Genomic DNA, 12131 nt, shown 5'->3' with positions numbered 1-12131 from the left:
CTCGTCAGAGTAACACAGCAGGTATTCAGTTCATTCCTGTCAATCTTTTACCTGTTGAACCCGTTTCCATTTCCACATTGAGGATTTTTATGTGACATTAATTTCTTTATCTTCTCATTGGTTGGTTTTTTAATGGTTTGCAGCCCCGGACTCTCAGGTTCAGAAATGAACCCCTGATGATGTGATTTATGTGAAGAGATGAACCCCTTATGATGTGAAGAGGACTTTTGGTTTTGATGTAGTTATATTGAGGATTTCTAGTCTGTTCTGTACTGTAAGTGAGATGACAAGCTTGTCTGGATAGTGTCATAATCAACTTATCTGATGTATTGAGGATTTCTATTTTGTTCTGTACTGTAAGTGAGATGACAAACTTGTCTGGATAGTGTCAAAATCAACTTATCTGATGTTTGGTTTACTACAGTTAATTTGGTTCTAATTATTTTTATACATTCAAAAGTAATTTACGATCGGTAATCTCTTTACAAAGAAAATAATCAATTTATTTATATTGACTTCATGACCCATTTCAGCGAAATTTAAATGCAATAGAGATCATCACTATGAAATTCATGGAATATGAACCATCTTGTTGCATTTTTGAGTACAAAATTGTTATTTTGTATACATGTGTTGTGCTCGTGCAAAAATAATTGAAAGGCTTGCTAATAAACATGTCAAAGAATGACATAACAAAAATGTATAAAACAATAACAGCTTACAAGACCAATTGCCTAATGGCCTATAGCTTTTGAATTTGATAGTCATCTACTATCAATTTTACAGTTTACTTTTCTTAATAAATAAATTTTACACAGTTGCAAGATATCAGGCTCAGCAAAGTAACTGGCCTCCAGAAAGAAGTGTAAAAGAATGAATTGCACTTTATTTCTATGTTACTTCTCCTGTGTTTGCTTCTGAATTGGTGAGGCTTCAAAAAGGGTAATGGTTGTTGATCAATACAAGGTAAATACGAAAAGTTAACGTCGAAGCAAAACATAATAATGACTTTCGGAGAGGGGAAAAAAAAAATTTAACAAACAATATAACCCCCAAGACAGTCGTGTCCGTTTCTCAGACTCTTTTGGTTTTTTAGAACTGTCAAAATTGTTTAGTAACAATACTAGTAGCACGGACAGGAACCTAAGGAGCCATTAGCCCCTCAATTGTGTATGAAAGGGACTTTGCCCAGTCGGCCTTGAGAAGCAGAGTTTGCAAGGTATGCATCACATTGTATGCTGGATCAAGTTTCCTCTGCCATCCCTGCAAAACATAACCAGGGTGATAATCAGATCAGTTATTAATGACCACGTAAATGATCTAAAAGTGAAATTAATTTCAGTGATGAAAGCTTGTGCCAGACAATTTTAAATGTAAATGACAATTGTCCATGCCACTTCATTAATTTCAACCAGTTGGCTGAGAACCTCTGTTATTTGTTTTCACGCAATTGTCAAAGGAAAACCACAACTTCTTTCTATCAAAAATTCTACTGAACCCATTGTTTGTAATTGGCACAGGCCGAGTGGTTGGATTACCAAACGCTCTTCATAGTATTCAGGGGTTACCAACCAAACTATCCAAAACCAATTAAGCAAAGTCCAGATTTAAGGGGAAAAGGGAAGATCATAGGAAAATGTCAATAAGGGTTTTTAGATTTATCTTCTTCATATAAACAACAAAAACTAGAGAAGAATGTCATGAACAACAGACTGGTGAAAGCAAAAAAGGAAACAATGTGGAAATAAAAGAAAAGATAACTTCATGAGTGTTCATCACTGTTCCTCTACTTCAAAGTTTTTGAAATCTATCAGTGTTGGGGTTTGCAATACAACGGCATTCTGGAAGCTTCGCAGTATATGCAAGTGAAAATCTAAATATAGTTTCCATTGCATAAGAGAATGCTTTGGCTTCTGAAGATAAAGAAAAGATTACCTCAAGAACCAATGTTGTCACCATGACAGTACAAACATTGCCATCAACATTGACTCTATGCCGCCTAACTTTCTCCAGTAACTGCTGCATGCAATCAGCAGGATGAACCAGATCACCTTCTGGAGTACCCCAGAAAGTGAATGACTCCTCCACTTCCTGTAAGAACATGGTTAGGGAACTCTGGCACAGAACCTAGCAAATGCTTCCCAAGTTCATAAAATCTTTGTATTCACATAATATTGGATCCTATGATCCACATATGCCTACAATATAAGTAAATACACATGGAAACAAAATTAAGATAAAGAAACTCAAAAGAATCATAAAGTTCATTGCTAGAAGAATTAAGTTAACAGACCAGAAAAACAAAAAGAACAGTGCATTTACCACATCTTGAATTCAACATGAATCTCATCTAAATTTATTCTAAAAATTGTGCTTAATAGAGGTCATGCTTGGAGTTTCAGAAAAAAACTATTGCCAGGGAAGCTGGATTAAATATGAAATTCTTTATTTTATTTTATTTTGTACAAAATATATTTAACACCAACCAAAAACAGAAAAGAGCGATGTGTCTTCAGAACTGTTGAAAATAACAAGGAAAAACCTAAGAAGGTGACTTAGGATTCAAGAGAGTTGAGTTTTGCAAGAAAACTAAAAATACCAATAAGCTTTTCATTTTAGTTAGAACATCAAACCCTGCAACCTTATCCCAGTCACTTTAAAGTTTTCTAAAAGTAAAGTTGTCCAACAATTATACCTCAATGAAAGCTTTTGGATTTGGGCAATTCTGTTGCTTAGAGAGTCTTAGTGTGCACTCAGCAGCAGTGCGCCCATCACGACGTGCAACAGCCTTGAAAAATTCAAGTAAATTCACTCTGTCACTTCTAGAGAGTTCAGCAGTCATGCCTACATCAAGGAAAATGACATGAGGCTTTGATTTGAACAGTCGCTTCCGAGAAGGCTTGTTCTGAGCCACTCGAACAAGTATGTTCCCAGGATGCATGTCTGCATGTATAAAGTTGTCCACCTGAAAAAAGAAACTTGGATAACTTGTAAGCCATGCTATATCATACTTCACGTCTCAAATTAAACAGGAAATAATGACCAAGCAAAAGTTATAAGACAGAAATCACTATCTTCCAAAGTCAAAAAAATGCCTACGAGATTTTTAGTGAAAAAATAAAACTGCACCAAAGCAATGCAACTGCCAACTGACATAATTACTACAATTTATTGCAAGAAACATCAAAAGTATATGTGAACGTTACCAGGAGCATCTTCAGAAGTGCATGTGTTCCAATGTGAGCAAGTGCAGATTTAATGCGTTCATGCCCTTGAAGATCATCAACATAATGTGAGACGCATTCCCCTTGCTCATACGTTTCCACTAAAACAGCAGGATGCACAAGTGGATACAAAGGCTTTGGGAAAGAGACGTCCTTCCATCTACGAAAATTATAAGTAAAGCGGCTCAAATTGGCAGCTTCCCTTGCAAGGTCAACTTGAGACATCATAAAAACTGAAAACTGTTGTACACTTTCATCCAATCTCCACCACTTTAAAGTAGGAATGAACTTTGACATTTTTGCTACTAAATTGATTATTACAAAATCTCTCCTAATTGATTCACCAACACCAGGATGTCTAACCTTAACTGCAACTACTATGGGCTTCACCCGTTGACCAGGGTATCGAAATTTCAAAGTAGCCCGATGCACTTGAGCAATACTCCCAGATGCTACTGGTGTCTCTTCAAAGTTTTCAAAAATTTCGGGCAGCCTGCGGCCAAATGATTTTTCAATTGTCTTCTTTGTGTAGGCAAAGCTATGTTCAGGAGCTTTGGTATGAAGCTCGGAAAGTTTGGTGCATACATCTCTGGGGAAGAGATCAGGACGAGTGGCTGCCCATTGACCCCATTTGATGAAAGCAGGACCTGCTCTTTCCAATGTACGAAGAACAACACGAAGCCACAATCTCCTAAACTGAGGTCCACAAGAATCAGCAAAAGGAGCCATCATTATGCTTGGTGAGAACAAGATCCCTAGATAGATTGCTCTCAGCAACAAGATTATACCTTCTACAACTGAAAATACTAATGAGCTCACTAAAGCATGTCCATTTTCTGCACGAGTGTACAAGGTAGTCTGTGGTAGCGGTGGTGCATAGTGGTCCTTCTCTGCCAAAGTCCTCTGTGCCCATGCTAGCTTCCCACTTGAGACAGCAAAAACGCCCGGAAACAACAACCCATAGCGCGTTATTCCCAAGCTGAATGCTCGAGCAATCCTATCTATTGGCGAAAATCTATAACCACCATTGGAATAAAACTTTTCGGAGAGCCTTTTCCATATTATTTGTGCATTGTGTCTCACGGCACTCCTTGCCGCTGGGATGGTAGAAAAATTCCTGGAATAACTACTCTGACAAAAGCTCTTTGTGGTATTGTACAATGAGAATCGGGCCTCTCCTCTATTAGGAAAGGTATACTCCCTGTAGTACCTGCATTGGGGAAGCCGCAGGCCAATTCTAACAACTGTTCCATACTTGGCCGCTTCAGTGTAGCTCTGTTTCTGGCTCGTCACAACAGAATTCACAACTCTCCTAAAACTCCTCAACGTCAATAATCTGCATTCCAATTACGAAAGCCAATTAAACTACCACGCATCAATGGAGCACCGAAAAAACCAAAAACCCTTGAATGCTATGCTTCAATAATAACCTAAATGGGAACAAACCCTCTTTCTCTAATCCACAAACAATCACAAAATCCCAGTTTTCACCACAACCCAATCTCTTAATGATCAACATGCTCAAAAAAGCAACACCCTTTCTGATCTCCACCACCATAACGAATCCAAAAACCGTAAACCCCTCAATCCTCTGCTTCATTCACACATTAAAAAATCACCATCCCAAAACAAATTAATTAAATTCCAGTTTTTTTTTTTTTACCGCAATTCAATCTCTCAATGATCACCACCCTCAGAAAAGAAAAAAAAAAGAAAAAGGAATTACCTTTATGATTCAAACCACCAAAACGAATCGAAAAAACGAAAACCCAGCTCAGAAAACCAGAGAAAACAAAGAAAGGAGCAAAAACAAAAGGGCCCAACCTTGACATGGCGATCGAATCTGGGTTGGGGCTAACGTGCGCGGGAAGTATAGGGTTGTATTAGCCAGCATTTTCGTCTCATGGACTCGTTGGTCCTCGGTGAAGATTGATCAAAGCTCTCTAATTTTGGTGAGGTCGGTTTGAGGGTTTCAGAGAATTTCAGACAGAGTCGGCGAATCTGAGCTTTTGGAATTAGGAGGAGGAAGAGGGGGTCTTCTTCTTCCCGGGTTATTTTTGGGCCCGGTTTCGTGGGCCTCACGGAGTTTCCTTAACTATTATGGAAAACCCAAACATTGGGGAAAAGTGTGAGGGTTTTCTTCTTGTCCTCCAAAAAAAGAAAAAGAAGAATCCAAATAGGGTGTTGTGAATTATTTTCCTTGCAGAAGAGGTAAAGAGAGACTCATAGCCTCCAGCATTTGATATATAGAAAAGTAATAAGAAACTATGTTTTGAAGTAGTTTAAAAATGTATTTGTGGACTGAATTGCGTCGAGTCTTGCTTGAACAAGCGCTTGTTTTTAGTATGTAACGTAGAGTTGGATATTGACAATGTTAGTTATAAGTCAGTCATCTCAGCAAATAATCAATCAAAGTTGTAAATTAATTAGTCATCTTGCATCAAACAAAAAGAACATTAACGCTTACCTATAGTGTCCATTTATACAGTTCTTTAATTAATTGGACTTGTTTTTATCATGACATTTGATCGATATATGTAAATTGAAAAAAAAAAAAAAAACAAATTTAGTTGGACCGGGGACCCGCCCTAATGTTTTCTGTCTGCACTTTAATCTAATAGTGATCGGACTACATATATCAATTGTGTTCTTTCAAAAAATAAACCAATCCACTTTAAATGATGAAGGGAACAACACTCACAACAACAAGAGTTCAGCTCTCCAAGCAACTCAACTCAACCCAACCAGTCATTTGATGAGGCACATGGATTTCTGGAATGAATCTTAAAGATTTGAAGACTTCATATTATCAACCCGAGTTATGTTTAGTTTTTTAAAGCATTTTATCGAGTAATTTAATTGCACATCGGAAGTAATTAAATCAGTCATCGTTGGTAATTGTATAATTTTCATTACGGGTGCGCTAACTTTATTGATGAGGAGAGGTATAGATGAAAATATTGAGGTGTACTTTCCCTTTCTTTCCAAGGACCATTCTGTCTCGCTTTGAGCAGTCTACTTACCGATTGCTTATATTGCATTTTGGATCTTTTCCTTTTATAAGAAGAATACAAATGAGTTTCTCATCAATGAACATTCAGTTAGTTTTTTTCTATATAACCAAGTACGTAGCTAACAAATTAACTTATATACCGACTGCCAACTAATATCCCTTGTTAATTGGTTTCACAATTAGCCTGCACACGAGGGTTTTAGGTGTTTGCTGACATACTTCAAACTTTGAGGAAATTTCTTTTCCTGATCTTATAAATCTGAAGCCTTAGATGTGGCTAGTTAAGAGTACTGTTTCCTTGTTAATGAAACTTGACAGGCTAAATAACGTAATCAGCTGGACCAGACATTCACACGATAACTCATTCATTTGATCAAAATACAGATCTAAAATTTAATAACATAAGATTACTTTGAGAATCATAGACTCTGAGCTGAGGATATAATTACATTGCGAGTCCTACCACCTCTTACTCTTAAAAACTCCATTGATTTCAGATTACACACAAACTAAATCTATAGCAACTCCATCCCTACTAGCATACCTCAAATTCTGACAACATTGAGAAGATTAGCAATCGGAACATGGGTTTTGACACCTAAAATGAACATTATGTCTATACTTCTTGAACAATTGGAACAAGAACCTCAACACATAAGGCAGAGCAGCAGTGAACAATATGTAACGAAATTTCACCGACTCCTTCGGGGTCACAGCAAACACAGCAGAGCCATAAGTCACAATCATAGAAAGTGTGGCAATCATTACCTCAAAATGGAAAGGGAACCTATGAGTAAGCAATACGATTATGAAGATTGAACTCGAAAGAGCCAAGGTGTTCGATATCAAGAACACATAAAATGGCACCTGGTGAGTTGCGTAAATGGCTCTTCCTGCAGTGTGACCCTTTCCATCGTCTTGCCAGACACCTCCCGGAGGATTGACCCCGGCTTGGAATGTCACAGCAGTGATCAGCGCCGCAACTACTAGCAGAACGTTACGTGCATGGCCTGGTTCGTCATTTTCCTTGTCATACTCAAAGCTCGTGAACCAGCTCCACCCAGATTTTTTTGGAGGGTTCGCTACTGGTTTTTCTGGTGGGCTAGCCATTGCTTTCTTCTCTGAAGCTATCAAGCACCGAAGAGTTGGCACCTTATATAAATACTATTCACCAGTCATTCGTTTGTCTATCTTCTTCTTCTTAACTTGACCAATCTCTCCGCGTAGGCTCTACTGAACCCAGTCAACCAGCAGTTTCGTGGAGATTCTGAAGAAACAACAAGGAAGAGTCGAGGAACTAGCACCAAAAGTGATTACAAAAGAAGAAGATCGATGTCCAAAAGCATGATCAATAATTTAGTCGGTCTTTGATATGAAACAAAGAGTTTACCGGACTTTGACCTGCTCAACAAATTTATGTCCAAGTCTACGGATCACCTTCCAGGAATCTAAACACCTCAAATATGCAACGCGTTGATGCTACTGGTAATTGTATGATTTTCATTACTCAGCTTCAAATTATGATAAGCTAATGTTAAACACCATTTACAATCAACACACTTTCATGAACATGCATGGTCCTATTATAAACCAACACAACAACTACAATAGACTTTTGTCAATCTTACTCCAAAAATATAACAAAAATGAAATAATCATGAAAAAAAAAAATGAAAAAAAATTAGACCGTGTCATTCTCATTTTCATTACTTACAATTACATGGTGTTTCCTACACTCGCAGTAAAAAACCGAGGTAACAACATACCCCCAAAGCGCAACCAACCCATACAAAATCACCCACCCAAATTTCTCCTCAATACCCACGACGACTCTCGTCATTGTTCCCGTCGACGACTGCTCCATCAAATCCTGACCGTCCATCACATCCTCCAGCTTCCTTGCAATCACCGCCGTAACCATCACGAACGAACCCGACAACACCCACCCGCACAGCCTCTTACCCGCCATCAGATCCGACCCGACCCGGATCGCTTCCCAGCCGTACCTCTCCTCCAGGATCGAGACAACCAGGCCAAGCCCCATAACCGCCATCAAGTAGATCTCCAGACCCGACCCGATAATCCGGATGAAAAATCGGGACCCGGACGAGGCGAATACCGCGGCGGCCAAAGTGCGGGGGACGAGGGCGTACGCGATGAGGAGCGCGTAGATGCAGACGCTGGTGGCCAAGGGTCTGCTCCAGTTTGACTTGACGGCGGCGAGTGAGGAACGGAGATTTGGGGATCTTCCGTGATAGGCTGATGAGGTGGCGGTAACGGCGGTGACGGAGGCGGTGAGGGAGAAGAGGCAGGAGGGGAGGAAGTAGAGGAGCTTGATGCGGAAGAGCGAAACGGCGTCGTCGCGGGACTCCTTCCAGACCTGGCGGGCCTCGAAGCGCGTGGGGGCTTGGGAGGCGAGGGACTCGAGACGGAAGACGTGGGATTTGAGGGGGTGGGAGGAGAGGGAGAGGGAGAAGAGGAGGAGGGAGAGAGGGAGGGTCGTGAGGGCAAAAATGGAAAGAAATGTTTGCTTGTTTCTCAGGGTGATCTTGACGGAATCGATCAGGGCTTGTTTGAGAAGAAGACGAGTTGGAGTCGTCGACATGCCGTCTCTCGTCGGAAGAAACAATCTTTACGCTTGGACTCTTTTATGAGGTGGGTTTTAGGTGTGGGAACTTACCTAAATAGCCTTTTACAACCTTTTGGTTCGGAACTTTGGTTACAAGACTATAGAGCCTATAATCAATTTCAAGATTGGAAACTCCGAACTCAGAACAAAGGCAAGAAACCAAAAATTCAGACTTGTATGACAGAACGCCCCGAATAATCGACCCGTTTGCCAAGCAGAGTCTCACGAAATCTTCCCTCTTTTCCTTCAATTACATCTGAAAACGACTTGTAAACCTTATTATGACCGTCCCTCATTGGTTGTCCACGGATTCCATTATCAAGAAGTGTATCCACAGCTTCTTGTACCAACCACATAGAGCAGAATCTATACCTTGACGATTTGATAGAGACTAGATTTTCGTTTCCTGAATATCCCTCCCTCTCTCCCTGAACCAGCACTCTTCCCTCTCAGCCACCAAAACTGAGAGACCAATTGACAAGGGATCGAAATGGGTCGCAGCAGCCACGAAACAAGAAAGAATGATCAAGCACAAGAGAAACAGTGAGGGCAAAAACGTAAAGATACTATTCATAAGCATATTAAAATTATGAACCCTTTTTTACATGGGCCAATTTTATATGTCTAGGCATTTCAGTGAAGCCTAGAAGATTGATCACTCTCAGGAAAAGAAAAAGAAAATAATACTACGGAATTTGGATTCTTAAGAACAATACCAACTGAATCTTAAATGCATAAGACTGGATCCTTCGTATATGTGGAGCCTAGAGTCGAAGGCCTGTGCATATATTGTGCTGAAGATACAGATGGCCTTAATTATGCATCGATCATTGTAGTTATAACTTATATATAAGACACTAGCTCATACGAAAATATATTGTCCCGGTGGCCATTTCATGCAAAGGAGGGACAATATCACATAAAATGCTCGATCCACAGGGTCATTCTTCCTTCCAGTTCCATTTACTCGTAGTACTACTGCTAGCACTTTACCAAGCTCCCCAAAGCTAGGTTTTTCTTTCGTAATACGAGCACGTAGTTTATACAGCTGAGCAAGCTTAATTCATAACCAGCTGCCTGATGTAACTAAGCTCTGAACCCAGCTTGGTGCAAAAATCGCTGGGGAAGATATCCGGTTGCTAAGGCGCTTAGCTACCACTAGATCCTATAGGACAAAAGCTGGACCCTTTGCTTTCATTGACCAACAAACAACATCGAGCTACGTACAATCTTCTAAACCAGGTCTCAGGTCCACAGAATTTGGCAAAAGGAGCCATCATCATAAGGAGAGTGAACAAGCACAATATATAGATTGCTCGCAGAGACATGATCAAACTTTCCAATATTGCATCTCCTAATTTCGTCAGGAGTCCATCTTTATCTTGTGCACGAACCTTCTGCATGTCCCCTGCGATGCTGGCTTGAGCTTCCCACTTGTGGAGGAAAAAATGCCTCGTTTTAGTAGCAAGTTGGAACCTTTTATGGCCAAGCTGACTGCTAGGGCAGTGTTATTTATGGAGGAAAATATTCTACCACCATTAATCAAAGTAAATTTTTGGGCAGGATGTGGCGTCACTACACTACTCCTCGCTGGGATGATAGAAAAATTCTTGGAATAATTGCTGCTCCGGCAATGATTAAAACTGTTGGCGTACTCTTGCCGGTTGTGTCTAACATTATGTACGTGTCCAATACTTGGTCACCGCTGCTGCTTCTGTATAGCTTTGTTATTGGCTTGTAACACATTGATGTGCAACTCTAGTAAAACTTCTCAACACCGAAAATCTGCGTTCCATTATCAAGCCAATTAAAATACTGAAGTAAGCATATTGATACATAATTACATATGATTAGTTAATACGGGAAACAGCTGAAAATTTGAACACAATTAAACTAGCTAGTTAAGGCAACATATATTTGTAGAGGGTGTTTCTAAATGTACCCAACAAATTTCTTAATACACTCAGCAAATCATTTATAAAAGTTTTTTTTTTTTTAAATCCAATTACTTCCCCAAAATACCCTCAACTTCATCGAACAATGTACCCAGCAAAAGAATGAAAACATGCCCAGAAACAAGCAGAAGTTGAAAGGTGCATCAGGGATGACGAGCTCCATGCCTTGATGTTTACATTACTACTTTCTCATTTCTTAATCTCTCCCTTGACATCCATCTCTCCTTCAAATATCCTTGCAATTACTATAGTGCTCTTTGTTTTTCTTCTTTTGTATATTGGACATTTAGAGTTCTGAGTTTTTGACATCTACAATTTCTCAACCCAATGGAAGAATATAGGATTTGATAAAAACTTATGTTTATCAATATTAAGATTAACCAAAGGCAAACGATTACTTTCAACAATGAGAACTAACCAATCGATCATGCTCGAGCAAGTATTATCAAACTTATTCTAAAGTAGAAGCCGAGTTTAACTGTTTTATAGGAGAGATGTATAGCTGCGAGTTTAACTGTTCTAAAGTAGAAGCCGAGTTTAACTGTTTTATAGAAGAATAAGATAACTGACGGGTGAACTCTGGGTATGTATTTTATTATTTCTCGGTGGCTACAGTTTTTTTTTTTTCCTGATAAGAAAGATGTGAGTACCATAGGAATCAAATTAAGACATCTCAATTGAACTCATACAACAATCGCAAGCAGATTTCACAAGAACAGTTTGTCATTCTTCATCTCAGAAGAATGAGGAAGTTTGCTGAGTGTATGGATTTTGCTAGGTATATGAGTTTTGCACTCTTGCTGGGTTTAATTAAAGGGTATTATAGGAATACTTGTTGGGTGTAGTTAGAGATTTTATAAATTTGTTGGGTGTAAAAGTTTGTTGGGTATACTTAGACATTTGTTGGGTACATCTACAAAGACCCATCTACAACCATTGTGGTTCATCTAGCTACTACCCAAACACAAAAAACATATTTATGCTCAGAAGCTAGCATACATACCTTTCGGCTAACTATAAGGAATATCACAAAATCGTGTCCCTAGTTCAAACAAAAAGAAGGAAAAAAAATAAAGAAAGGCAACGGATCACCTTGACATGGCTATTGAATCTGAACGGGAACGCAGCTAGTTGAGGTTAATTAAGCAATTAGGGACTAATATTTATTCAATTTTTGGGGGCTCCCCTACAACCATAAGAACATATAAAATATTGAGGATTCTTTGATTTTATATGTGCCTTCTTAAGAATATAAAGACTTGGATGGATGTTTAAGAGATAAATTCCTAGAGGAATGAGGATAAGAGATT

The 12131-nt window shown here is 39.2% G+C and overlaps 3 protein-coding genes across 3 annotated transcripts; all 3 read right to left on the bottom strand.

Moving 5' to 3' along the window:
* Positions 1-650: 650 nt before the first annotated feature.
* Positions 651-5285, bottom strand: LOC133729747 (uncharacterized). The gene is made up of 5 exons (XM_062157310.1): positions 5049-5285; positions 3207-4560; positions 2696-2965; positions 1936-2091; positions 651-1263 (listed from the first exon to the last, which is right to left on the bottom strand). Exons 1-5 carry the CDS (start codon positions 5054-5056, stop codon positions 1144-1146), a joined length of 1908 nt encoding a protein of 635 aa, XP_062013294.1. The 5' UTR covers positions 5057-5285; the 3' UTR covers positions 651-1143.
* A 1337-nt stretch (positions 5286-6622) lies between these two features.
* On the bottom strand, positions 6623-7775 carry LOC133729746 (uncharacterized). The gene has a single exon (XM_062157309.1). The coding sequence runs from the start codon at positions 7345-7347 to the stop codon at positions 6808-6810; it is 540 nt and encodes a 179-aa protein (XP_062013293.1). The 5' UTR covers positions 7348-7775; the 3' UTR covers positions 6623-6807.
* Positions 7776-7908: 133 nt separating this feature from the next.
* On the bottom strand, positions 7909-9367 carry LOC133729745 (uncharacterized). The gene has a single exon (XM_062157308.1). The coding sequence runs from the start codon at positions 8840-8842 to the stop codon at positions 7919-7921; it is 924 nt and encodes a 307-aa protein (XP_062013292.1). The 5' UTR covers positions 8843-9367; the 3' UTR covers positions 7909-7918.
* Between the last annotated feature and the right edge of the window lie 2764 nt (positions 9368-12131).

Source organism: Rosa rugosa, chromosome 2 (genome assembly GCF_958449725.1).
Source record: "Rosa rugosa chromosome 2, drRosRugo1.1, whole genome shotgun sequence".
Lineage (NCBI taxonomy): Eukaryota > Viridiplantae > Streptophyta > Magnoliopsida > Rosales > Rosaceae > Rosa > Rosa rugosa.
Note: the sequence above shows the minus strand (reverse complement) of the source record. Positions and strands in the feature narration are given on the sequence as shown.